This window comes from Idiotropiscis lumnitzeri, chromosome 1 (genome assembly GCF_059441095.1).
Source record: "Idiotropiscis lumnitzeri isolate Australia: NSW breed Sydney's pygmy pipehorse chromosome 1, RoL_Ilum_1.0, whole genome shotgun sequence".
Classification (NCBI taxonomy): domain Eukaryota; kingdom Metazoa; phylum Chordata; class Actinopteri; order Syngnathiformes; family Syngnathidae; genus Idiotropiscis; species Idiotropiscis lumnitzeri.
In genome coordinates this window covers 11,162,052-11,190,018 of record NC_142391.1, presented here as the reverse complement: position 1 = coordinate 11,190,018, position 27,967 = coordinate 11,162,052, and the positions used below count along the sequence as shown (strand labels likewise).

Genomic DNA, 27,967 nt, shown 5'->3' with positions numbered 1-27,967 from the left:
TTGTCTACTAAAGAAATATACCTAGTAAAAGCAAGGTTTAGCAATTGAAAAGCTTCAAAAGTGAGTATGTATAGGTTTTCTCTTGAAAAGGGAATGTTTCGCTGTTGCTGGGTCGCAACAGTAGAAAAAAAAAAGAACACCTTTTTGAATGTAATCAACGCCAATTCATGCAGAATTAAGATGCAAATCAATCGTTATAAAAGAATGAAACTGGCTCTCATATCGAGTAGTTACAATCCATCTTCAGACGAACTGACGCCTAAACATCAATGTGTGAGCCAAACAACAAACTGAGCAAACCCGGAGAGTAAATAGTATGCTGTGCGCCTTTGATCAAACGCAAATATCCTCGGCAGAGACACAACCACTGATTCTTACTAATCAAAAACTCTATTGTTGCATTTAATGTGTGATTGTGGGGTTGGTGGAATGAAACAAGAGCTTTGCTTTGCACATCTACTCAAAGCAGTTCAGAGATGGATGGGACATTGATTGGGGTTATGGTACTAACGTGAGAAAATAAGTGAGGGACCTTTACACAACTACACTGTTGTCCTAAGTTCTTACATGGCTCTGGCTGAGGATGCGGAAATAGGAAGATCCGAAAAAGCCTCATCACTATGACAAGACACAGTAATAGGAGAAAAGTAGTTACTTGCATGAAAAAAATCCAGACAGAAGGTTTAATACTGCTGTTGATGTGTGTCTATTCATTTCATTGTGAGATGAATGCAACCATGTGCATTTTTTCCTTTCTAATACCTGCGCAGACTGGGGTCCAGCTGACCATCTTCTGTGATCAGCTCGGCCTCACTCTGAGCAATCCTCATGGCGAGCTCCCTGTCACGTCTCTCCTGCTCCAGCATGGCGGTCCGCTGGACTTGCTCCTCACGCTCCAGAGCAAACTGGATTTCAAGCTCCGCCTGAAAAAAATCACACGCACACACAGGCACACAAACAATGTTGGCTTAATACTGATGGTCTCCTCTTTGCCAGAATCTATATAACAATTAAAACTCGGCAGTCTGCTCGAGCCTGATTAAAGCTATTAATCCACTATTAAGAAAGCTTTATTGGTCGCGTGTCTAGACAAAAACAGCTATGCAATTTGAGAGCGCTTTCACAACAATAGTTTTCTCCAGATGGATTGACTGGCCGGGGTCTTCATTAAGGTCTTCAATGCTTCATTGTCCCAGTCGATCATCACAACATGCCTGACGTCGGCTAAAGTTGTCCTGCTGCCCAAAAAGACCACCAGCAGCAGCAGCAGCAGCCTCAAATACTGACCAGTTGGTCTGACATCAATTCAAATTCAAATCAAACAGGTCCCATGTTAATCATATGATGTCTCCCATCTTAATTCAGCTTACGTCAGTTTGCCTCCAGAACTTACATACCGACGCAGTATTCCATTTTCACAGCACTCCACATAGATGTAAGATAATTAGGATAATATTTTTTTTAATGTTTTTGTTTGGTGGTGTGCTGTGGTACTTTTTTTTTTTTTTTTTGTAAAATTGTAAAATGGGTGCCTTGGCTTAATTAACATTGGGAAACTCCACTGTACACACTGCACATGCGAGAATCAAGTCAGCACCCACTCAGGCGGCCCTTTTTTAAGTTAGCAACAGATACAAAAAATTAAGGTAAAATCCCGTGAATGACAAACATTCTTTTTGTTTTATCCCAAATCAAGGGCGGTTATTATACAGGCGCCTCATTAAGAAACAAACATTGTTCACATTGTTTAGATGTTTACCAGTCCCTCGGCAGTACCTAAGGGTTGTAAAATAAATAAATACATAAATAAATAAATAGAATCAATGATTTGTAGCGTATTTCACACACATGATTCAATATGCTTCATGTCCCGTAAGTTAAACATTTGAAAGCAGAAATATAAAGAAATTTAAAAGCAAATTAAGGAAATTAAAAAAAGCTTACAAAAATTACTAAAAGTCATACAGAGCAAGAATAATTGTTTCAGAAACATGATTTTTAAAAATGTGCTGAAACACCGTAATTATAGATATGGGGTAAAAAAGCTTTGTTTTTAACCCGGATTTAAAAGCATTTATATTTTATTGATATGTTTTGAATTAATATTATCCACACTGATATTGTAGAGAACCAGCAAACCAATTATACACAAATACAGGTGGGGAAAATGCTTTTTTAAGGCTTTTTTTTTTTTTTTTTTTTGGGTTGTGGCGGCCATATTATACACATGTGCATGTCATTCACGTGATATTAGGGCGGATGTTATTTCACCGGAGAGCTATGAAACAGGCCCACATGTATAAAATCACCGAAAAATTCAGGATGATAGATTACATTGAAGTGTGATACATTTCTGTCATTTCTACAACCATTGATAAAGTCCTCGTTGGGTCATTTCCTTTAAGAAGCTTTAAATATGAATAACCTTCCAGCCAATAATGCATTATTCATACTGGTGGATGGTCAAATCAGCAGCTGTGACACACGACTAGAGTGAAACATGGGCTGATCTGAGTGTTGAGTTGTTCTACAGTCACAGAGCACAAGAACAAATTTTATGGTTCCCAACAAAGTTGAGTGTGGCCCTCGGAAGACCTATTCCACAGGTTTTGTAATACTAAAGCGGACCTAAATCACAAAGCCTCTCTCTCGGAACTTCCCTAATGACACCACAACACAAAGATTTAAGTACTGCAGGGGCCAAGATATCATGACGTGAGTCCTTGATGCAGCAGAAAATAAATATGAGTCAAGTAACTTTTTTGCACAGCCTTGGACAGACTGCTTGTTGTAAAGTTTGGTGTCAAAGTTGGTTGGAAAAAAAAAAAAAATCAGACTGCGGTTGTAAGAGTGTGCATACAGAGACAAATTCTTTCAATATGACGATTAAAATTTAAGGGGTAAATCTTGAGTAAAGATGCAAGATGGATGGATTTAACAAATACCACATGGGAGGGGTAGAGCAGATAAAAGGTAAAGTAGTTAGTCGTCATAAGTAGCTCAGCTTATGTTCATGTCTGTGTATTGGTCAAAACTACAAGACTGCACAGATTTTATTTTCTGTATCTGAAAGAGGCTTTCGCGCTTTGTCAGTGGAAGAAACAAAATCGATCACTCCGATAATTGAGTTGAAGCGGCATGTTTTGTTTCGTTTTTTTTTTTCTCCCCCCGAGGATGTAGCAATTCAATGAGCAGATCTGCACGTCTGCTTGTAAAATCACTTGTTTCTATGTTCAACTCCGAGCGTAAAACTCAGTGATGCATGACATTTTGGATATGAATGGTTGCTGTAGGTTTCAAGAAATGTACTAAAATGTGGAAGACACCCTGAAAGGCTACATTTTCTATCAACTTTGACGCTGTGGTATGAATGTCCAAAGCAAAAAAAAATACATTTTAATTTTGTCAGTTATTCGGAAAACCTTCCATTAGTTGAAAAGTTTCATCCAAAATTTTCCACAAAGTTTCTAGATGTGCGTTTCGTAAAATGACTGATGTTTTATACTGTGTAAAAAAAAAACAAAAAAAAAAACTACAGCATATTAAACATTGTGTAGGCAGTAGGTTGTGTACTTTCGTCAGCAATTGTTTTTGAGGTGTGGGTGATTTAATTTCAGTCTTTTTTCAGTGTGATCAGTGTAGTTTATGGACAGTTTTGAATTCCAATTTAAAATAGAAGACTTGGAGTGGAAGATTTGTTGCAAAAGCTCTGATGTGCTGTCAAGAAAAGAAAATGAGAGAAACGTTTTTCGCTTTTTACACAAAACATCATTTCTTATTAGGCTACTAATGTGACTGTATAAGATATAATGCTTCACCATATACCGTGTTCAAACAGTTTTTTTTTTAATGTGTATGTTTTCTGCAAGGTTTATGTCATGCTTCCTCTGGGTAAACTGCAGCGTGTATTGTAGTCCAAATAAAAAGCTACGAGAGTAAAGGGACTCAACCCAATACAGTAAATGTGTTGCATGGAACAGTATAAAGTCAGCCAGAATTCCCCGGTACATTCTTTATTTAATGTAATTTTAAACTTTAGTCATTATGGTCGGCCAAGTGGAAATTCAATTAGTGATTTTATTTTAGTTGCAAATCACATGGAAAAATGTGATTGGCTGAATGCAGTGAAAGATGAGCGTGATGGGTGACTAACCACCTGACCTGTGTTTGAGGGCACGCTTTCCTCAAGTCCTTGACAGTGTGTAAGATGTAGAATAGCTGGTCTCTTACAACTACAGTAGTTGTTGAGTACAAACCAATTCTTACATATGAGCGATTGTTGCCACAGCATTGGGAAGAAAGTCATCAGAAAGGATAGATAATGCATACATTTGCTGGGTTGATATTTTTTTCCAGGACACTGAGGTTAAACGTTGTTAAAATTTTCTGAATGGATGATACTATTTTCAAGTAAGCTGCAGATCAACTGGCTTGAAATCCTGTGTGAATGAGAAGTAGAGTTGACTGGGTTTAAGTATCTTTTCTTGGAAGTGGAGTAGGTAAAAGTGGTCTTCTAAAAAGAGGAATGCAGGCCAGACAAATTATGTTCTTTGGCTCAAACAGTTTTTGGGCGCTTTTCTTCAGTTGTTAATATAAAACAGACAAATATAACAAATGAGAGCTTCCCAAACCTGCAGAACCTTCTCTTCTTCCTCTCTCTTTTTTCTATCCTCCTCTTCTTGTTTTCGCTTTAGCTCCATCTCTGATTTCCTAAAATAAGTTCAAACAGATTCAGACCAAATCCTAAACACAGTTGCAAAATATTTGCTAATAATCTTTCCCCTTGTTGCCACATACAGTCTTCGTTCCTCTTCCTCTTGCTCACGTCGTTGCTCTTCCATCTCCCGCCGCTTCCTCTCTTTCTCCATCTCCTCCTCAATGCGCTTCAGCCTCTCTGATTCTTCCTCCTGCTGTTTCTTCTTCTGCATGGAGGACAGTAGCTGCTCTGAGCGTTTCACCAACACCTGGTACTCGGTGTCAATCTCCTTCCGGTTCATTATTGAATTCTGTTGGAGGGGAGATGACATCACAAGAAAGAATAGTGAGATAGCTGACAGGATATAGCTGTCTTGTAGTTGAGTTCAGTTACAATCAATTTTAATGGTGGTGCTCTGCTTGCTTGGTTCACCTGGACAAATGTGAACAACTGAACACTATTATTTGAACTGTGGTACTCAAAAGGGCTCAATTTTCACATGAATGATTTGCGGCGTAACCGCATAAAAGGCGGCTTAGACCTGGTGTTGGTAATTTCACGGATGAGCGCAGGCCGGAGGATTTGAGAAAGGGAAGTATGAACCGTTGCCGGAGTGATCACAGCTGACATCAATTATGGCAAACCAAAGCTCCGCTCATTCCTTTTAAGTGATGCCCACTGTTCACATATTTATGAATTAAATCCATCTGAGATCCATTACACATGTCCGTGCAGTATTTATATGAATTGTACCTTAGCTCGAGTTTATGCCTCTAAATTGCCCCTCTGCAAATGTGCTACCTAGCGAAATGGAGTCAGTTTGAAAATGTGGTCTAAGGGTGCTTACAACTGAAATTGTGTACGATTCACATCGGCTCAAGTGTGACTGTACGCGGACCATGGAAATGGAACAGTAAAAAATGAACAATAGAACAAATACACAGAACACACAAAGCGGTATAACTATCATGATAAGAGAAGGAACCACATATATCAATTTACGTGTGTGGAAGAACTCCGGCTGCATTTTAAAGAGGACATTATTGTGAATTGACGGTTATTTGGTGTCAATGGAGTGTTTGACCACCCATGAACTCTGTAATTACGGTACAAAAACAAGTAAATTTTTTTGTAAAGCATCCATTTCTGAAAATGAGCCATTCAGAATGTTGGCCAATTGTGTAGTTGATGGATAGACAGTGATGACTCGGAGGGTCAACATGCAAAAAAGCACTTCTGTGATGTGAGGTGGACATTTTGTGTTTGTCAAGCTTGCTTGTGGTTCTCGTTGACATTTTAATGATTGATTGCACTTGCGGCAGTGTTCAATGAGCACCGACGTAGCGACATAATCCCTCCATTTCTCTCCAGGCATGACCACTCAAACCAATAATAACCCAACTTTTATGTTAGAGTAATGGTTGCATTGAGTGTAAATCAATTAATCATGCCAAGAAAATTAAACGCTTGAATGCTACGTACATAGCAACATAAATTAAAAGACATACGATTAGAATGACACATTTACCTTTTTTCCCCATTATAAAAGATTTTTTTTCTTTTTTTATCCATGCAAAAAAATCTGGCATAAGCTCTTTGAAAATGGAGACAGATAGTTGCACACATAAACAAACCCAGTCATCAAAACATAACCTTTTCAGAGGTTATAACATTGAATTTTTTTTTTAAACATAAAAGTTTGCTCCAACTTTGAATAACTTTTAGTGACGGTATGACCTTTGTGTGGTGCCAACATTTTGAACTACAGCAACAAAAATAATAAAAATAATAATGATTACAAAAAAAAAAAAAAGACTGACTGACTGTCTACTGGACTTGTCACACAATTAATGAGTGCAGTAGAGGTCAGTAAAGTGTGCAGTATCATTAGAGTGAGTCACTAACAGGAACACAAAGATGGGAGGTGACAAGGTCTTGTCCCCAAAGTATGGATGCCTGAATGACAGGCATTGGCATCCCATGAATTATTCACTCAGCGACAGAGTGCTCAGAGCACTGTGAGTGTTGTTATTGGGCTGCTAATAGGCTAACGGAAGAATACGGCAGTCGAGAGGCTGACTGAGATGAAGCGGAGGATAGGAAGGGTCAGGAATCACCGCCGTGTCACTGTCAGCCAGGACGCCTCAGGCATCATCACCTCTCATTTATTGTAGCTGCTAATGGTGCGCGAAGAGCAACAGTTTGAAGAAAAGCAACACTTGTGGGGGCGTCGCACTGAATTGGATGCAGATTGGCTAGTGATTTGCTATTCTTGGAAGCACCAATAAAAGTTGTGCTTATTGCACGGGGTGGACTGGGATTTTGCTAATCAAGTTTGATCATTTAAGGAACAGCCATATTAAATGGCATTATTGAAGAGAGGATTTCATCCTCATGGGCTGATTGAAAATATTGATCGAGAGAGGAAACTCTTTTGGCAAAGAAGACTTCTGTGAATATAAGTGTAAACATAAAGGGGTTTATATTCGTAGAAAACTGGATTTTGGTGCCAACGATACACATGTTTGGGATTTTGGTTGATGTCTCTGCTACATGATGAGCCTTCTGGCGTACAGAGGGTCTTTGGTTGGCGGCGAATCAAGTCAGCTGTGTTCACACCCACAACGGCGCAAAACAACATTTTTTTCAATTCATAAAGATTCACCCGCTTGATGGGTCAGCGAAAAACTTAGTCTCACCTGCTCCTGTGCAGATTTAAACCGCACCTCGTGCCTGCACTGTACACTAAACTTGAGCCTATACAGTTTAACACTTACACCTGAAGCAAACGCTAAACAAAATGGTTCATGCATAACTCAATGATGACATAAGCAGCTTTACAGTCACTATTGAAAGGTCAGTCTTTACAATTGGACAATAATCCTTGGATGCCGTGAGAAGGGATGACAATGTTTGTGATGACTCACCTTTATCTTGGCTGACAGAGAGTCTATGCAGGTTGCCAGCTCCTGCACCTGCTTGGCCATCTCCTGCTTGCCCTCTTTCAGCCCACTGACGACCTCGTTGAAACGTTCCATGTGCTTCTTCAGGTTTGTTACCTTTACCATACCATCGATGCTATAGTGACATAAAACCACATTTTTGGAATGGATGCTGTGACCTGCTTCTTAAAGTAGAACACCACCAAAAAAGAAGTGCATTGATTTTTTTGTGTATTTTTTTTTTTTTGTTTTTGTTTAGAAGAGCAAAGTAAACACAATGAGAAGTTGAGACTGCTGTGTCAATGTTTTTATGCTCGTCCCATTAATACTAAACAGGAGCCGACTGGTGATACAGTAATTATTTACAGGTGCCCGGAACCAGGCGTACCGAATAACCTTGTGTAATTGGCCACATGCTGCTTCACCAAGTCTAAAGACAAATCAGACTAATAACAGATTATTGTCTGATCATGCAGCAGTCTGTTCTAGTTAATTCCCATTACAGAGCAAAATAGACATCGACCCACTGTTTCCAAGTGGGACTTCATTCAACACCTCAAAATAATAACTTTGATTGTGTTTTGCTTTTTCTTTAGCTTTTTGTGAATTTTTTTTCTTTCCTCCGATGAAGCAATCTCAACAAGAAACAAACCCTGAGCTGTAGTCAGATTTGTTTCAAATAAGGTCAGGGTTTTATTGACCTTTTTACATTGTGTCACAAGAATGGGACACTCATTTTTGCATTACGCCTTTCCTGTTGAAGTTGGGGATTATTAATTTATTTACAAATTTAGTTGCTTACCAGTGAATAGCACGTGTCTCCAAATTTGTTAAGAATGTTAAAATGTTGCATGTACAGTTAATAATGTGTCAATTAGAAACCAGAATGGGTTATTTCTATTTTCAATATTTACATATGAAAACCTGATTTTATAGCATCCAAAAATCTGTTGGTGACTAGATTGTGGATTTTAGCGTGATTTTTGGATTTTAGAGGCTCCACGTTATATTATTAAATTATACTCTAATTTATTATTAATGATAATAATAATAATAATTGTTATTATTATTATTATTATTATTTTATTTCAACTTGTCTGAAGGGAACTGGCCTCGTAAAAATGTCATAGCTCTGTCTTACAGCCGTGTGGTTCTGCTCAGCATACGACAATAAACATTGTGAGTCTTGAATTACTCAGGTGAGTAGAACATGGAGTGCGAGACTCACCGTGGCTTGTGCTTCCGCTTACATAACCACATGCGCACCGTCTTCTGAATCTTAATGCACGCCAAAGCCCTGTAGCTCATCTTGTTCCTGACTGGTGACAACGGAAAACGAGAATCATTTAGAAAACATTTGGAACCTGAGCAAAAATACGCTATCACATAGAAATCTGATATCATCACACGTGTTGTAATGGAATTCATCACACAGGCCCCTAAAAGCATATCATAACCCTGTGGGAAATCCGATATTTCTTCCACACAGACAAAAAGAAAACCCGAAAATAAATGGCTACTAAAATACAATAGAGTACTTGTATGGTCTATTATGCAGGAAGTGCCTCATCAAGCAGGCAATTTTCCTCCATGATTTAATTGAATGCTTTCAAAACAAAGAGCAGAATGCATGCTGTTAAATAGTAGGACTCCACAAGCAAGTACAGCATCAAGTTGCAGTGCTGAATGCTTTGAGGTTACAATTTCAAATTGCTTGAAGCTCCTTTCCACATCACAAATAAATTCAAAGGTATGAAGTATGACTATAGTAACGCCATCGAATATGTAGCCATATACAGTCTTGTGACACGTGCGTAGGAGATGTTACGTGTGGTCAACTAGACGCACGTTTGATCACAGACAGGCTACACCACTGGACCTTCTTCCAACGGCTGCACACCAGCCACTTGTTGACTTTCTTCAACAGCTCTGCCAGGTGGTCAGGATCCGACTTCAAGATCTGGTCAAACTCAGCAAACTGAGAACACACAATCAACACTTACTTTTAACTGGGCTATTTTAGGGCATATTTTGTTTTGCAGGACATCATCTTTTTCCGATACCTTTCCAGGGCGGAAGAACACTCTGGTCAACCCGAATTTAAAGTCATTGTCATTCAGTCCCAGCGCTTTGAACAAAGCCTGCAGAACAACATATACAAAAGAGTTGACATTGAAATAGTGGTCAAGAAGAGAGCATCACAGCAGTGAGGGAAAATAATTAGTAGTGCACCTTGCAGAAGAGTCGCGGATTCAGTCGTGTAAGCTTATCGGGCATGTACTGTTTATACATGTTATAAAGCTCGTGGAAAGGGGCTCTGGAGGGGAACCCACCCTGCATCAGGTCGAGCACGGACACCATTCCTGAGTTCAAAAAGAAAAACAACAAAAAACATCTTGATACACAATAGGCTAAAAGAATTGCCACATGATGATCTGACAAATACAAACTAAAAAAACAGTAGTGATTCATTTTATGGTGTTATCTGCACCAGATTGAGTTTTTATTTATTTTGCATTTTTTCTATGTTATGCTTTAATTTCTGATTGATTTTCAAATATTTTAAGAGAAAGACTTTTAAGGATTTGGTTTATCCTCATATCGCTGGCTTCAATTCTGGGGCCTTTAGCATCGATTCATGTGTTGAGCAATCTGCTTGCCATCTATCCAGACCTTTTACATAGTGTATTTCATTGTTACATAATGAGTCTTAAATTAATTGAAACTCTTTCACAAACATTTTCCACCCAAAACAATTTTTTTTATTTGGCTGATTAATTTCTTGTCAAATGTTCCTGCTGTTTATATGCTTGCCTGACAATGACAATTGTTGCCTTTATGCAGTCTTTTGTTCCAATGAGTAAATTTGTCTGCACCCTTTTGGCAATTAAATGATTTATAGAATCAATTTGGGCTGTTTATTAAAGTCCATCTGATTACGCAGAGCAGCACAGCAGTCAGGACTATACTAGCAGACAGACTTAAAAACATGTTACCCGAGCACTGCAGCTGTGAGAGAATGAGAGCGCCTTCAAAGTGGTGGCTGACCATTTTCAGGTTGGGTTTGACACAGCGGATAAAACTGGAGCCCTGCGCACAAAGAGGGCCATTAAAATCATAGATTTGCCAGGAAAAGTTTGGATTTGTGTGTACGATACCATGGTGATTGTAACTCACAGTGCTGCGAAGCTTTTCCAGCAGTAAGTTGAGCTGCATCTGCGAACAGAAGCGGACAAGGACTCATATGTAAGTTTTAGTTTGAGGAGTGTGAGCTGGCCACATAAGATGTGGGCACCACACATCGCCTGCAACACTCTCTGGCCACCAGCACCTTATTGAACGGCATTATCTTTGTGCGAGAGTCCGTGTCTGGTGCATTAGTGATGAAAGCCCTGCAGCAGTCTCAGTAGTGATAAAGTCTGTTGGAAAACACAGCGCGTATTTTGTACCTGACTGGGGGGCGTGGGGGGGGGGGGGGGGGCAGACTTCTTGAAACAAACAGAAGATGTGAACACTGTGTGCTTGTGGTTCAATAAACACTCTTTTGTGAGTGTCTCATTTCAGGTGTTTGTTTCCGGCTTTCTTTTCAGTTTTGCCATCACAGCGCCGTAATAACTGAAGCTGACTTCACTCAGCTTTATTCTCTCCCAAAGAAAAGAGGCTGAAATTTTCTAGAAATCAAAAGTATACTTGTCTGAGAAGAATGTGGGAGTGGGGGGGGCTATTCAGGGTAGGAAAATAAAACATAGTGGAACCTCTAAAATCAAACACAATGCTGTGTCTAAATACAGTGGAACCACATAATGGACTAATAGAGGGGAGGGGTCATCCATTAAAGATTATTGTCCGTTAATTCTAAGAACTTCATTTCGGGGCCGACAAAACACCTAAGACTAAGAAAAAAAAATTGTTGAGTACTATTTCTGTGGCATAAAAACTCCCAGTAGATTCACGAATTATTGTAAATAAATAGAAAAAACCTCTAAGATGTTTGAACATGTGTAAATTGTATTCCAAACATTCCACACTTGTATTTGAGGCGGTGAAAATAGCATGCAGGTGGGCATGCTTATGTTAGTGCACCACGTTCCGATTGAATACCATTTGAGAAGGGCTTTAAAAACAACAAATGTACATCGTACTGAAAATAACATGTTCGAGAGATCTGTACACATACGACACGGATAGCTCACTTCATTCCAGAAACATGAATGTTGTGAACCACGATCATTAGAGAGACATTAACAATTATGCGTTCAACTAAATACTATTCGCATTAGCTTCTACTTCACAACATTTATTTGTTAATGTAATGGAGGTTAAAGGAATTGTGCTCAAGTTACTGAGCAAATAGAACGTGCCTCAATTGTAATATGTTCCAATGTATTTACTTCCACAGAATTAATCTGAGTCACATCATTACATATTAACATCATTAACCTTTAAACAAAAAAATACAAAAAAAAATCATCCATTTCACCTTGGGAATCATTTTAAACTTGCCTAAACCTTTGGTCACCAAAAGAATTCCCAACTAAAATCCCACAAAATATCCATATTCATTACAAATGACATATCCAACAAGAGATTCAGATCATTTTTACCATTTGGAATTAAAAACACCTACCACTTTAATTCACCTTACGAGCGATTTCAAGATGCCAAAAATTTCCACATCCCACAAAAAAATTCATTCCACATGCGTCCATATTTTTTCACTCAGCATTCACATGCAATTTCTGGAGAACTTTCAAACGTCTAGTATTCTGATAGAATTTATCAATAACACGAGGAGCTAGTCAAGGTAGTGTGACAAACTCTGGGGCCTTTCTGACCTTGAATTTATTTCCAACGCTGATGAAGCTGAGTTTTCCCGCCTTGTGTTTGGAGTCCTTGTTAGTCGTGGAGGTCTCAAAAAGCTCTCGAACAAAGTTGTCTTTAGATTCACACACCAAGCTCTCCAAGGACATGTGGAGGGCGTCATTGTTCTTCTCGACAAATCGAGTCTGTTAGCACAAACACACACACAGTCAGTCGTTGACCTTCCGGAAAGAATTGCTACACATGGAGGAAATAAAGCAGCATCTAGTGCTGTCCATCAATAAACACAGGTGACATAAATTACATTGATAATAACTTTCTTACAATAGCCATTTATGCCAAAAAGACAGATGATCTTTTAAGGAGGTCGAGGCTAAAATGAGAAGCTGCAGATTTGACACCCATTTAGAACCCGCGGTAATATTTCATCAACAACTGCAATCTGCATAACTCATAGTTAATTTTCCATTGTAGTTTTCACTGACGCTGTCGTCACTCTATAACGCAGCGCTTGTATTATTTATGATGGCAACACTGCTCCATATATTAGAGAATGTGGGACAAATTACCGTTTCATAGCAGACGGCTCCAGCAAAGTGCCTGACGATAAAGCCTTCATCATCCCGGAGATTCCGATGAATAGCCAGTTTGGACTTCCGAGGAACCTGAGAGACATAGCAAGAGAAAGGCATCAACGTTTATGTATTGACAGTGGTGAACCACAAATGTAATGACAAGAATTATCCATCATCGTCTATGCAGAAGAAAATTGTTTATCAACTGTATGCTGCTACAATATTGATTTTTGAAGCCTTTTTTGGTTCAATGCAGTTGGACTGAAATCAGACAAGCATTTTTTTTTTTAAAAAGGGTAATTTGCATTCGTTTGGCTGCTTGGCAGCTTGCATGAATCATGTTGTCTCGCGCATGTATTACAAGGTCCACTTGAAGTGCACAAACATACATCTATGTATTTATCCAATACGTCCCGGTTTTATAAGAGAAGCTGCTTAATTGGTACTTGTAAAAGTGGAGCACATTTGGCTTGACTCAGGTAGGGCAGGTTGCCTTTCAAACCGCAGGTTGTTGCTTAGATCTCTGAGAAAGCTATCAAGCCCCAAGACGTTTCCTCCATGGCAACATATGCCACCATTATTATTCAGTGTGTGAATGAGGTGACATTAAAAGTGCTCCACGTACCTTGAAGGCAGAAAAGCAGTAGAAAAGTGAAGCCCATTTCCGAGGCGATGAACCATATTTGGTATTAAAAATTGACCCTTTAAGACTATATGGCATAGAATGGCATGATTTCTCCTAGACAATTAATGATAATGAAAAATTCACAATAAAATATTTTAATGATATGTCACTACAGTGATGGAATATATTCCTTTACAAAGTGAAGGAGCATTTATTCACTGCGGAACGGTCCAAGATTCTATTGAGGGTAAGGCCATTATTTGAAATAATGAGCAATTTTTAGAGACATGAAAATGGTAAGCATGGCTGGCATAACGTAGTTGTGTATTTTATACTACGGGAATGTCTGACTAGTAAAACTTTTCAATTCTTTTGAAAGATGGTTTTAGTTTCGAGGACAGTATTCATCTACACATTTTCTGCCCACGAGTATCTTTACCTTCTTTTTAAGTGGGTATGTGAACGAGTTTCTTATAAAAGTTGAACAGGTGTCAAGGATACAATACAAAAGAATTCTAGGCGATATCTGAGGCAAGCGAGAGCAACAAAGAGAGACAGAGGCAAGGATTAAGTGTGCGCGTCAGTCACGTAACTGCTGTAGCACAGAGACCGAGCAAAAGTGACCACAAACATGAAACTAACTTCAGAATCTGTCACTCAGCCCACATAAAGGCAGAGAATAATGGTTGAAGACGACAGACGAGTGTGTGCGTGCATTGCATGGGGTGGGGTGGGGGGGGGCGAGATGTCGAACCGTGAGTCTGAAGTGGTCTTTATGCTTGCTGTGAACAGCCAGAGCAAAGTGTTGGTCGCTGGGCTGGGGAAGACGGTTCTCTTCATCCAGAATGTCCAGAACGCCCACCAGTTTTGCTTCAACGAGGTCTGCGAATGGATAAAGACTTATCCCAATGGCGAAATCCTGAGTCGCTACAAAATGCAATGAATCCTGTAACATTTATTAGAAATGCCCACTCTATGTGAATATTCAAAGCTTAAAACGTGGTCATCAGGATGCTCATTCAGTCTCATGGCTGAATTATTCATATGACATGCTGTGTTTGGAATATAATCCAATAGCCAAGGACCTCCCAGAAAAATTTGCATGAACAAGCACCTGTGCATGAATCCTGAAGACAGATGAGTGAATTAGTGCGCAGCCCAAATGGTCATTTGCAAGTCATAAATGTTATTCATGGCTGTCAGTTAACCTCGCACCTGAATAATCACAGCCTTTGAAATACAAATCAAAATGCTTCACCCTGATATGCCGACTACTTCGTCCTATTAATTCCGGGGTTTATTTGACATGTGGGACAACAAGAAACAAGATTGTATCATTTCTCCCGCCTGCACTAAATAATCCACAAAAGCCACAAAGATTCATTACATGGCCTCCAGTCAGACTTCTCCGATAATGAGAAATACGCACTTTTGTAGCAGGGACGGTTCCACTTTTGCCATGCTGACAGACATCAAAGCAAGAGAAATGCTCTAAATGAACCCTACGTGGGCGAACTCAAGTCATACTTTAAGCATCCTTAGTACTGTGGTGTGCGGGGTTGGAATGTGGGCTCTCCAGACAATACTCTGTCCGTACGTTGTAGTTTGCATGTCTTATCCCTCAAAGGCATACCTTCATCTTAATAGTGTCCCAGAGTGGCTTGTTTTAACGTCAGAAGACCATGAAAGGTAAAGATATATGGTTAGAGTAATGCGCTTAATCCTATAAGCATGACTGTGATTCATGGCATTTAAAAAAAAAACAGCACTGCTCCTGGCCGGATTATGTGGACCCTTGCTGAAAATCACAACCGGGAGAATGCATTGTTACTCTAATATTGACATACAATTTGTGGATATTGGGTCACTGAGAGGATAAATAAATAATAGCACACCGCCATGACAAAATTGAAAGTGTGAACATAATTGATTATGAACTGTGACTAGTTTATACATGAACATATAATAGATTCTAAAATAAATTCTTTCAATTTCTGTTAGACGGCGATGACGACAGTGACCGTGGTTACAACAGCTATTATTTAAATATACTGTAGTTCTTTTGTGGATTGTCTTTGTCGTATGAATGTGAACCTACCAATGCAGTCCTGGTTGTCAACATAATGCACTTCGTTCACTCCCAGTCCTTCCTTTTGATAAAGCTCTTGTTCCTGCACAAAAAGTGGACCGAAATGAATATTAGAAATTGTTGAGAGTGCCTAAAGTAACTTAAAAACTGTACTCCTTTAACTGGAACACTTAGGAGAAAATAACATTAAGAGATCACAGGAGAGAAACAAGTCTCATCACATCCCCTGGGAAATTAGCATTCTAATTTTGTCGGGAACACAGGGTGACAAATACAGTACAGGAAAGATGTCATCCGCAGTGTCCTGCTGCACTTAACGAGTAAATAAGTTGACAGGGAAGGTTTCGGAGGATGACTAAAACATGCTGCTTATTTACCTCCTTCAGGATGCGCTCATTGAAGAACTGCTGTAATTTCTCATTGCAGTAATTGATGCAGAACTGCTCAAAGCTGTTGTGCTCAAAGTACTCTGAGAAAAAGAAATACCACAGCGTGAATAAGTTTATGTTTGAATATTAATGTGGATGCATTTTCTTGCATTTTAAAAGACTATCTACACGATGTAATTAATTGGATAAAAACAAAAAAACAGGGAACACAGAGTTCCCGTATGATAATGAATTCTAAACAACAAAGTAAAGTGGCTCCCCCAAAGGACTTTGAGATTTAAGATTAACTCGTTGGCTTTTGGGAGTTTTATGCGACGTTACCACAGAGGGATACTGGTGACGGCAAAGGGGACAAAATGTAATCACACTGATAACAGAACCAGAAATGGAACTTAGAGCGGGATAGCAAGGTGCCTGGCTTCTTCGTATAAAATGCCACCAAATATAAAACACCTTTCTACTCCCGCTTGATTATGTATCAGTCTCGTGTCTGCAATGTGTTAGTAGTTTAAAACCATTTTAGGTTAATTATACTGAGGTTAAATTATTTTTATGCCTGTATAACAGTGAGGAATGCTAAAGTATTGCATATATTGCTGCCAGTAGAGTTAATGAAGGTTTTATGATCGGGACAGTTCTATTCCCTTTACATTATTTCCTGTGGGAAATTTGTATTGAAATTAGAAGCTTTGGGAAGTCAACCATGTGTCACGGAATAGACTGTGTTCATCTTTGAAGGATCCATTGGACTAAAAAAAAAAAACTAAAATAAAAACGGCCATTTGGAAGAAGTACTCAATGTTTATTTGACAGAGTATATTTACCAAAGCCAGCTATGTCCAGCACCCCGATGAAGTTTGAGGAGGACTTGAAAGGGAAACACTGGTTCACTCGTTTGACCACATGATCGAAGAGGCGGCTGTACACCGCCTTGGCAAGGGCATCGCGGGCGTTGTTAGCTTGTTCCACCTTTAGAGGCACCCTATAGGGGCACATGGTATGGGATGACAGACAGCCGAGGTGTGGGACATCCTGCTTTCGAGGAAGCAATATTTTGGTATTAGCCTCATTTTTTTTTTTTGTGGTTGTTATCGCTTTAGGTGTTTTTGTATAAAGCAGCCCCATTCTGAGTCAAATTTCTTCGCCAAAGATTAATGGGAAATGCAGTGTGAACCTTGACTTCCTCTTGACTTTCTACTGGCATTTTTTTTTTTAAATTCATTATTTATAAAGATTGACTATGAGGACAAAGTGCACACCCATAGTGACCCAGAGTTCAACTTGGATATTCCAGCTGGGAAAACTGGGGTAATTTAATATTAATATATGTGCCTTTTAGCAATCATGGATCTTTTTACATTTTCCCACTCTTTTATATTCCAAACATTCCGCCCTCCGTAAAAAAAAAAAAAAAATGTAAAAAAGAAATGGGCACCCTGCCAATCGTTCATTTTCTCCATTTTGTTTTAAATGCTGCTGGTTGTATAAAATTCTTCCGATGTTAGAGAGATCTGACAAGCATTTTTATCCATGGCAATGTTTCACATCCCCTCTGGAGAGAGACTCAGCCATGAGTGATACAATAACAGCATCCACAGCTTTATGCTGCAGTCAAACTCCCCAAGGCAGCGTGAATCGGTCTGGGCCTTTATGACAAAGGCAAGCCACGCCTCCCTCCTCCATAGAGTGGGGGCCTTTTTTTTTTTTGGGTCTGGTGTTGAATCCACACTTGCCTGCTTCCTCGGATACCTGCTGCATTATTCATATGGGGGAAACACTTCCAGGCCAGGCCAGCATCTGGCCCTCTTCAAATATTAATCGACCAAGCCTGGTCTGATCACTCAAACACCATATCGCCACTGCATATACATGGGAGCAATGTACTATGGCCTGTATTCTGCACTGATACATGTGATACACGGATAATATACAAAAAGCAAGACTTCTACAGCAGTATGCAATATTTGTGTTTTATGAGTACTTGTGCACTTATATACTGTACATATGACAAACTCACAGAGTATTATTCATGGAACAGATTCAATCTTTTGTCATTGCTTAAAAGCATTTAAGAGAAAAAAAAACTAAACCATCTACTTCTTTCACGAATTCACCATTCTTTCTAACTTTTATTGGCTTTATAATGGCCTTACTGCCTCAAGCAGAAGACCACAATGCGTCAGTTCTTACTTGATAACTGTTCCTTTAGCGCCCCCTGCTGTCGTGAGCATGACCCTTGTAGTGAGGCTGACCTTCAAATCATCCTGATCCAGACCCAGCAGATTGGCGCAATACTCCAGAGTCTGTCTGGATTGATTCTTCAGAACGCAGCCCCCTATACGATATGGACAAACACACCAATTTTAATATAAAATCATCTAAATATGTTCTAACTTTGTTTAATCCTCACAGTGGATTTGATGGAACTCTAAACAAATATCTATGTAAACATAATTAATATAAAATAAATCAATAACATTTAAATGAATAAAAATCACATTACATTTTCCCATGCCAACAAGACAACAAAGTGAGATAAAAGATACATTTTATTTCAATTGACGAAATAATTAAAACTGAACATCTGTTAAACTATATATTTAAATATAAATTAACAACATCAACAAAATACAATTTAAATTAATAAAAATATAAAAATATATATAAATATGTAAAAATTACCAAACATAAATTATGACTAAATGAAATGTCAATTGAAAAATTAATAAACAGGGTATTTGCAGGTTTAAAGAAACTATATTTAAACCAATATTTTGTCATTCATTTTTTTTTAAGAACGTTTGTGGTATTTTCATAGATGGTACGACCAGTGCGGCGGCACGACGGCCTCACAGTTCAGAGGTGCGGGGTTTGATACTGGCTCTGCCCTTCTGGTGTGGCGATTGCATGTTCTCCCAAGCCTACGTGGGTTTCCCTCGGGTACTCCGGTTTCCTCCCACATTCCAAATGCATAGTAGTTTGATTGGGCGCTATAAATTGTCCCTAGGTATGATAGTTATCATGGATGGTTGCTTATCTTTGTGTGCCCTGCGATTGGCTGGCAACCATTCCAGCACGCCCGAGACCCTTGTGAGGAGAAGCGGCTCAGACAATGGAATAATGGATGGTATGACCAGTATATAGTTTGAAACTATTTCACAGTAACTGCAGCGGCCTGTATGTAGCAGTTATTCATGTAAACCACATGATCTATGAGTAACAACATGAAACATTGAGCCAATCATGCAAAAAAACAAGCCTAATCTCTGAACTGAGTCCCGACATAGTATACTATAAGTTCATTTTTTTGAGAGGATCTCATGACTCCGTACAGCAACACGAGCATAAAACTGGTAACAGTGTTATCAGCAAAAAAAATAACATGAGTTATCAGTCACTGTGGTAACATACGATGCCTTCGGCACTATGATGTCATTTTCAGTCGACAGCAAGTGGAAACTGGTGGAGTTTGCTGCTTAATTCATATTTGACTACGATTAGACTAAGCACATAAGACATATCATTGCAACATTGGGGATATTTTATGATTTAATAAGAAATTAACTCATCTGTCGAACCTGAGCTACTTCCGGTTTCCTCAAAATCAATGTTGCCGAGGTGCAGAACGCCAGCAACCACTCTGAACAGGTCCAGCTTCTCGGCGTCATCCAGACCAATCTTCTTCATGGCCACGCACATCCTATTGAAGTCGCCCTGGTCGTCGAGAAGAGGGTCCTTCAGAGCGCCCAGTTGAACATGCTGCAGACAGATGTGCGAGACAAACTAATTTAGATGATAAATTTCCCCATTGTGGGACTAATAAAGGACATCTTATCTTATCTTATCTTAAAGGGGTCTTATATTTCAATGTTCTCTTCAGCAGACTGCATCCAAAAGAAAAATAGCACACGGCAAACACACTCCTTCCAGATGAACATACCACGCTGAGCTTACAAATCATGCAAAAATAAATGAAAGAAGAAGCAAGCAGTAATGTAATCACAGAATTCAAATTAACAAAGTCTGCTCGACAAGGACTTCATTGTTAAGTACCCTGACGAACAAAAGTTGCATATTTACATTTTGCTAAATTGAAAATGCAAAAATACCATCCGGCATGCAATTCTTCATATCTGCAGTATGTCTCAGAAAAAATAAAACAGATAATAATTATTAATAATCAGAAATGAATTTTAAAAAGACATCACCTTATTGTCCTTTATATCACAAACATGATGCAGGATTGAGAAATAAATAATTAGCCAACTTAATTAGCAATACATTTGAGACAAGATGTTACATCATCGATATTGTTCAAATAAAGAGGTGAGGAATAATAGCGCACATCGAGTCTAACATTAACCTGTGGAGCATAAAGAGATGGCCATTTGACTTCAGGACTTTGATCGACGTCAGGGAAAATTAATAATTGATCGTCACGTCGGTCTTCTTTTGACAGCAAAAAAAAAAAAAAAAGAGGAGACTTGATCAAAGTGCACCTGCTGATTGCATGCAAGTATTGCCATGTGGCCTCAATTTCTTCAAGACGCTATGAAGCCAACAATTTATTCCACACAGAATTCAACATGATCAGTTATGCCTATTTTCATCAATAGTTATTATTAAGAATGGAATATTTCTTTGCTTATTATTTTGCCATAAAATGTAAGTCGCTTTGTCATGAAATAAAATGCAGCACCTGGATTTACTGATGGGGAGCAATATGCTGAGCCACACTTTAGTATTTTCAATTGTTTCAAGATATTTGGTTCCACGTCTCCTCCAGGCTTCAAGTCAACATAAGCAAGTGTTCCCGCCTGTGCTGCACGTCCTTTATCAAATACAAATACATATGTAAAAACTTATGTTTGCTCAAAGATAAAGATAAAGATGTCCTTTATTAGTCCCACAATGGGGAAATTTGAAGTGTTACAGCAAATTTCCCCATTGTGGGACTAATAAAGGACATCTTTATCTTTATCTTTATCTTTGAGCAAACATAAGTTTTTACAGTTGCTGCTGATATTGTGCCCTCAGCATTCGGCGTTTTCTCATCGTTGTTGGTAAAACAAGTCAGAGAGGAGAGCAGACATTTTTTTTTTTTTGGCAAAGTGAATACACATAAGCATTCAGAATTGACTTTACCTCGGGACTCTTGCGGTTCTGCATGATTTGCTTATCGGAGTTTGTGCTGGCAAAGTATCTGGTGCAGCCTCGGTTCAAATACTGCAACGTAGAAAGAAAATCATTGCAAACATTCCAACACAATTATCGGTGCTTAATTAAATCTCAACTTAGCATGAGTGCATTTCACCCTTGTGGGAACACCTGAGGGAGATATTCCTATCGATTGTCACCAAGTGAAAGATGTTCTCTCGTGTCTGTTAATATTGCCTCTCACAGTTGACTGGAAGGCAATCGTATGAAGTAATTGCCTCTGTTGATGTTGCTGTCACCTTGGGACTTGATTTAATGACAAATATCTAAACTAAGAGAATTAGTTTGCTTTCTGCTGTTGCTCTTGTTATTTTAGCATGCAGAAGGACAAGTTGAGGCTGGGATGAGCATGTTTAATATGGTTTATTGTGTATACACCCCCGGAGCTGAACATTGCATCCATCAATCCTTTATCAAATAATATTCAATTTGAAAAAAAAAATAATAATCTTTTCATTCAAGTTAAGAAGGCTTGGATTTAGGAAACAACTGTATGAAGACATCACAGGGTGTATAGCATTAGCAGTAGCACCTCTGCCTCACAGTGAAGAGGTTCTGAGTTTTAATCTCATTTTAGAACCTTGTGTGTGGAATTTGCATGTTCTCCACGCGTTTTTTTCTGCATGGTATTCCAGCTTCCACCTGTACCTCATCCCGAATGTTAGCTGTGCTAGGCTCCAATGGACACAAGCAGAATATAAAAAGGATGGATGAATGAAGATATCAGAAAATTAAAATGCCCCGAGATTATTATTCAATCGACCTAGAAGAACCAGTGCACGTGAAAGCAGGCTAATTGACTCAACTCATGAAATCATTGCATACTTATCAAACATTAGCTTAAGTGCTACACCATACCAGTTCCAGATAGGAAAAAAATTGGTACTGCTGCCTCATGTATAATGCTCCTTAGTATAATATCTTGATACGTGTGCGCATATATTTTTATAATCCTATTTAAATATTGTGTATCCTGTATGTCTGTGTCTGGACTGAGTCTGTAATAAACCAATTTAATTCAAATCATAGAATGTACCACTCTGACATCTAGTGGACATTCATTGAATTGACGCTCTACCTTCAATGCATTTCAAACGAGTTAGCGTGTACATCAACAACAAGGAGTATTAGGGCCACGATGAAAAGGAAAAAAAAAAATACTTCAAAGAGAATTTTAGAATAAAGTTGTAACTACACAAAAACATACGCACTTTTATATTTGTAAGAATAATAATAATTCATCCAGTTTCTCTCGCATTTGTCCTCATTAAAGGGGAAGTCAACGCCCAAATTTATTGACAATAATATGTTCTATGCGCCTTCACAAGTCGAAACACAGCATTCAGATTAATGTTGCGTTTGTGGAATATGAGTTAAGCAACAAAATCCACAGTTTTTTTATCTATCTCCTAGGGAGGCCATTTTGTCACTTTCTGTCGACTGAAAATGACATCACAGTTGCTCAGGGCTCACCTGTTGAAGCTGAGCTCTGAGCAACTGTGATGTCATTTTATGCATCTGACTTTAGGCAAGAGGCGGTGTTCAATGAACATTTTTTGATGTGGGAAGAAACTTAAAGCACTCTTTAAGAACAGGGAGAACACGAAAATGCCACACGGAGATGTCACAATATTGGACTCAAATGCTTTGATTGTGAGTATGTACGAATGCGCTAAGCACTAGGTAAAAATGTGTTGTATGCAGGCCCACTAGTCCAAAAATGTCATTCTGATTAATATGAGCAGTAAAATCTACCCATTTTTAGCCATCTCCGGGGGTAGCCATTTTGTCACTTCTGTCGACTGAAAATTACATCACAGTTGCTTAGGGCTCAGGTAACGACCAATCACAGCTCACCTGGTTCTTGAAGCTTTGCCATGATTGGAATAAAACCGGTGGATTTTAAGGTTTAACTCGTATTCCACAAACGCAATAATAATCAGAATGCCGTGTTTCGACTAGTGAAGGCGCATAGAAAATGTTATTGCAAATCATCTTTGAGGGTTGACTTTCCCTTTAAGCTATATTACGAGAAAAAGAGGAGACATTAACAATACTGATAGTGTTTTTTTTCTTTTCATAATTTTATCTTATCATTGATGTGAACCTTATATTATGAAGTGACATCATCTTAATGCTAATCTAACAAGTGAATACACTAACTCTGAAGCTGTCTGGTGAGTCCAGGTGCAGTTTCTTCTTGATGTCCTCAGATGCTCCGGCGCAAAGCCTGTAGAAGATGTGGTAGTTCCTCTCGTCGTTACTTTGCATGCAAATCCTCGACTTCTCCAGCAAATAATGGGAGACAAATCCACCCACAACAGAATTCTGGCGACATGGGAGGAAAACCATGCAGATTGAATTGTCTCTCCACACACATAATAGAAGTCTGAGCAAGAAGAGCTCATCACCTTCTCATTGAAATGGATTTCAACAAACTTCCCAAAGCGACTGCTGTTATTATTGCGGACTGTTTTGGCGTTTCCAAATGCCTCCAAGAGAGGATTTGCTGAAGGGGGAAGAAGAACATACTTTACGGGTCAACATCATAATGGCATTCTGGAGCGCAATGAGTTCTTTGTTCATTTTACCTTCAACAATTCTCTCATCAATATCTTGACCACTTCCATAGGTTGTGGTCAGATATCTACAGGAAGGAGATGAAGTTACGGTGACAATAATTAATTAATATAATATACAGTACACTATTCATTGTAAATTAAAGTCTGAGCGAAGGTATTGAAGGACAAAATGTCTCTTTTGATTAAGATCATACCTGAGAACAAACTTGGTGTTTTCAGTTTTGCCAGCACCCGATTCACCAGAAACGATGATGGATTGACTCATTTTTAGAACCTTCATGTCTCTGTAGGTTTTGTCAGCTAAATCGAGGGAGAAAAACACACCAGGCAATTAGCTTTCTGTGCCGATAAAAGCATAAGTGCGACAATTAGCAAATGAATGGTCGGGTAATTACCGGACTCATTTGTGTGGCCTATTAATAATATCTCCATAAACCAACATCAGGTTCTCTTTGCACTTCAAAAGTATCTTGCTTAGAATGTGACTAAATAATTAAATTGGAATCTCCACTTTCTTTGATTAAGAAGTCTATTCAAGGCTCAAATTGCGACTATCATAACACCTTTGGAAGAGCCATATGGTCAAGAACATGTTAATCTTCTAACAGATGTGCAGTGTATATATAATAAGTGTCTTCATATTACCAACTGTTTGATAAAATTAATGTGTGTAAAGTAGTTTATATTTTATTAATTGTACTGCTCATATTATAATGACCGTCCTTATTTTTTATTTTATGTTGCAGCGAGAATGAATGAATGTGATACCTATTTTTTCCCTTTTTTTTTTTAAATGTGTGAACTCTCACCAATTGCATAGACATGGGGGGGCCGAGTCCCCAAAGACTTCCCCTGGTATGACTTGATGGCTTCAAGGCCGTAGAGTTTGGGGATGTCGTAGTAAGGGTTGACAGCTATCAATATATTGGCCACATAAGTCTGTAAAAGAAAGAATAAAAGGCAGATTAGTGGGGCCCAAACATAAATTCTAGGATCTTTGTGCGACCAAGCTGTTAGAGAAACCTTCTTGCCTTTCTTTTCCCATTTAGCAGCTGGCCCTCATTTGCTAAGTGAGTGACTGGGATCAGTATACTGTTTGACAGTCACTCTGTCAACCACAGCTAAGCGTCCTTTCCTCTTTACCAACAGGCACTTTCTCCCCTTGGTGAACGATAGGAATGCCTCTTCTAAGTCTGCCTTCTAATCTGCGACACTCTTGTAATGCAAAAGCTGTGAGCAAAAGTGGCATGCATACAAGGGCAGTTACAATTGAATATTTTTACAATCAATTATTCTATCGATTATGCTATCGATTAATGTCTGAAGACATTTTTGTTTTCAATTTAAGTGTACGTCCAAAACAACCGATAGGGATTACCGTAAACACAAAAAGAAAATCAGTCTGCTTTCATGAAGAACTACAGAAATCAGAGAATAATTACTGTTGAAACGAGAATTTAGATCATGCAAAGTTAAACAACGGCTCTAAACGATTAGTAAATTACTAAAACACTTAACATTTTGATAACCTAATAAACGCCAATTCTTTTTTTTAATTTTGACTCCTGTAATGCGTACACTCCAATGAAGTGTTAAAGCGGATGGAAGACATACGTAAATCTGTTCCTTAGTGTATCGCACTTTGACGTTGTTGAGCAGAGTGGCTTCATTCAAATACATGAGGGAGCCTGAAAAGACAAAACGAATGATGTGATGATCTGTAAAACAATAGGTCGTGATCTCAACACTGACTTTAACTTACAGTTGTCCTCAACATGTTTGTTGACGTCGTCTTCTGCTGGAAACACTTGACTCATCGGCGCAAGGAACGTCTGCAGTGGGATGAATATAATAATTGATTAATTAAGAGTTAAAAATTCAGTCAATCATGCTGAAATCATGACCGATGAATCATGTCTTGCAGAAGAATTGAAAACTCGTTTGTTATTCCCCAAAACAAAAATTATGCAACAACAAAGTGGACGGCGCACATGGCAATAAAAGTCCTAAAATATCTGTGTACATTAATTACAACATCAAGAAATTAAACTAAAGAATGAACACTAAACTATTAATGATCTCATCTCCGTTAACTTACAAAGTTATGGACTTTAAATTAATTAATTTACTTTTAACTTAAATATTTAAAAAATACAATAATTATATTATTAATAAACCCAAACTTGTGACCTGCGGGATTCCCGAAAAAATGTTAGCTTCTATTTTGCGTACCACAAAGTATTATCCCTCCCTCCCAGAGCGTGGTCGCTGCCACATTTGGACTGTCCTTTTGTTAACAAGTGCAAAAAAACTTTGAAAGTTCCACTGCAATCAATTAATTAATGATGGTTGATCTCCAGCAAGAAAGACGCGTAATGTCAGTCTTGTTTGCTTTATGAATAAGAATAATTCCTCTTAAGTTCTTCGAGTAGCTAATGACAATACCCAATGTTCATTAGAGTTCCGGAAAATGGAGCAAAATTAAACCTCATCAAAATCCAAGCAAAGCACAAATAATCATGAATCATTCATCATGCTTTAATATCACAGTAATGGCATCTGGAGGAATGTGATATTCTCCCTCTATTGTGAAGCGTTAATGAAAACGAACTCAATAGAAGAAGCCAGCTGTGAGAGAAACAAGGGCAGACATGGCATGATGATGAATAATTTGGTGTGAAGTGCAACAGGATCTGAACACCTGACTGACTGAGCGAGCAAATGATGGCTGTGCTCGGTGCTGGTCCAGTGGGAACCAATAAGATTGATGCATTATTAAAATAAGAAAGATTCCAAATATAACAATTACAGAAACGGAGTAAATGCGCTAGTATTCCATCTGGACGTGATTTATAGGCTTAAAACTTAAAAATGGAAGCTGTAACCGTTAATAAACGTGATAGCATAGCATTTGTAACAGATTATTTCAAATTAAACCAATCATATCACAGATTGTATTGGACCTTCAAGGCAACACTGTAACGAAATAATCAGACCCAGCAACATAATTGCAGCGGAACAACAAACGAAGGTTACCTTCGTGTTCCCGTTTATACACTGCACTGATGCACAGTTTATTATCGCAAAACAGACTGGAAGCACAAACACAAATACAATTTGAGTACTCATTGTACTAATTTGGCCACAGTAAAAACCACATGACAGATGTCTGACCAATAAATGTGACAAAGAAGCAGCATCCAGGCCGATGGTTGTGTGCTCAGCTCAGCCACTAATGAGCTCAGCAGTACAATAAAGAGAAAGTGAGAGAGAGAAAAAAAAAACACTCAATGGGCTTTTGATTCCCTCACTGAATGGGACGCTACAGCAAAAACTGATGAGCAACTTCACAACCATTCCAAGTGAGGCTTAATTCAATGCATTCCAGCTGAGTGCCGCTGTCATTAAAGAAACAAGTCATTTCAGTGATGACAGAGCCATTCAGCGGGATTCCCGCTTCAAGATTACGCAGTCAGTCAGGCAAAAATTGGGGTTGCTTATTACCAGTGCAACACCGTTACTTGTAGGGTCAAACTGTTTTGACTACAATTATTAAGATTGTGAATGGAGAATGGCGAAATTTAAAAACCCAATTGTTGGCTGTTCCTTCGATCAAGCCAATAAAATTACTACACTGGCACCATCTTGTGGAATATCGCTGCAGTTGTTGTTGAGATTCATTCACTGATAGTGTTTTTTGACTCTGCGTTTGAGATGTCCTGTTTTGTTTAATGCTGCCGTAAACATGCGAGACACGTGACGGCTCAGGTGTAACAGGTGGCCTCTTATTGTCTAATGAGCTGCTCGCTTATAGGCAACACTATCAGACACCTGCTGCCTCCGCTTTACTTATTCATGCCCATGCAAATGTGCTCTCTCTCGTGTTTCTTGTACTACACATGGTTTTGTTGTTGATAGTTTAGTCGGACTGAAATGTGGTTATTTGGCTAAAAAAATGTATTGTACTTATTCACTGTTGAACGGGTCCCATTGCGATTAACAATCATCCCATCGCATGTATTCCTGTTTTT

General features: G+C 38.7%; 1 protein-coding gene across 2 annotated transcripts in view; it reads right to left on the bottom strand.

Moving 5' to 3' along the window:
* The window catches only part of LOC148343162 (unconventional myosin-VI-like), a 42,852-nt gene that overhangs the window by 10,682 nt on the left and 4,203 nt on the right, over positions 1-27,967 (bottom strand). The window contains exons 3-29 of one of the 2 annotated variants that reach the window (XM_088316320.1): positions 25,699-25,768; positions 25,551-25,624; positions 24,746-24,875; positions 24,131-24,236; positions 23,946-24,001; positions 23,766-23,863; positions 23,518-23,682; positions 21,283-21,363; positions 19,716-19,896; positions 18,328-18,472; positions 16,962-17,119; positions 16,126-16,217; positions 15,758-15,830; positions 14,414-14,541; positions 13,029-13,124; positions 12,474-12,644; positions 10,816-10,854; positions 10,635-10,728; positions 9,871-10,001; positions 9,702-9,779; positions 9,487-9,616; positions 8,867-8,957; positions 7,624-7,774; positions 4,798-5,006; positions 4,632-4,710; positions 763-923; positions 568-618 (exon numbers count right to left, since the gene is read on the bottom strand). In XM_088316320.1, coding sequence (XP_088172446.1) covers positions 568-618; positions 763-923; positions 4,632-4,710; positions 4,798-5,006; positions 7,624-7,774; positions 8,867-8,957; positions 9,487-9,616; positions 9,702-9,779; positions 9,871-10,001; positions 10,635-10,728; positions 10,816-10,854; positions 12,474-12,644; positions 13,029-13,124; positions 14,414-14,541; positions 15,758-15,830; positions 16,126-16,217; positions 16,962-17,119; positions 18,328-18,472; positions 19,716-19,896; positions 21,283-21,363; positions 23,518-23,682; positions 23,766-23,863; positions 23,946-24,001; positions 24,131-24,236; positions 24,746-24,875; positions 25,551-25,624; positions 25,699-25,768 — 3,038 coding nt within the window. The remainder of the gene's footprint in view (positions 1-567; positions 619-762; positions 924-4,631; positions 4,711-4,797; positions 5,007-7,623; positions 7,775-8,866; positions 8,958-9,486; positions 9,617-9,701; positions 9,780-9,870; positions 10,002-10,634; positions 10,729-10,815; positions 10,855-12,473; positions 12,645-13,028; positions 13,125-14,413; positions 14,542-15,757; positions 15,831-16,125; positions 16,218-16,961; positions 17,120-18,327; positions 18,473-19,715; positions 19,897-21,282; positions 21,364-23,517; positions 23,683-23,765; positions 23,864-23,945; positions 24,002-24,130; positions 24,237-24,745; positions 24,876-25,550; positions 25,625-25,698; positions 25,769-27,967) is intronic. The other variant, XM_088316330.1, reaches the window with a different exon arrangement.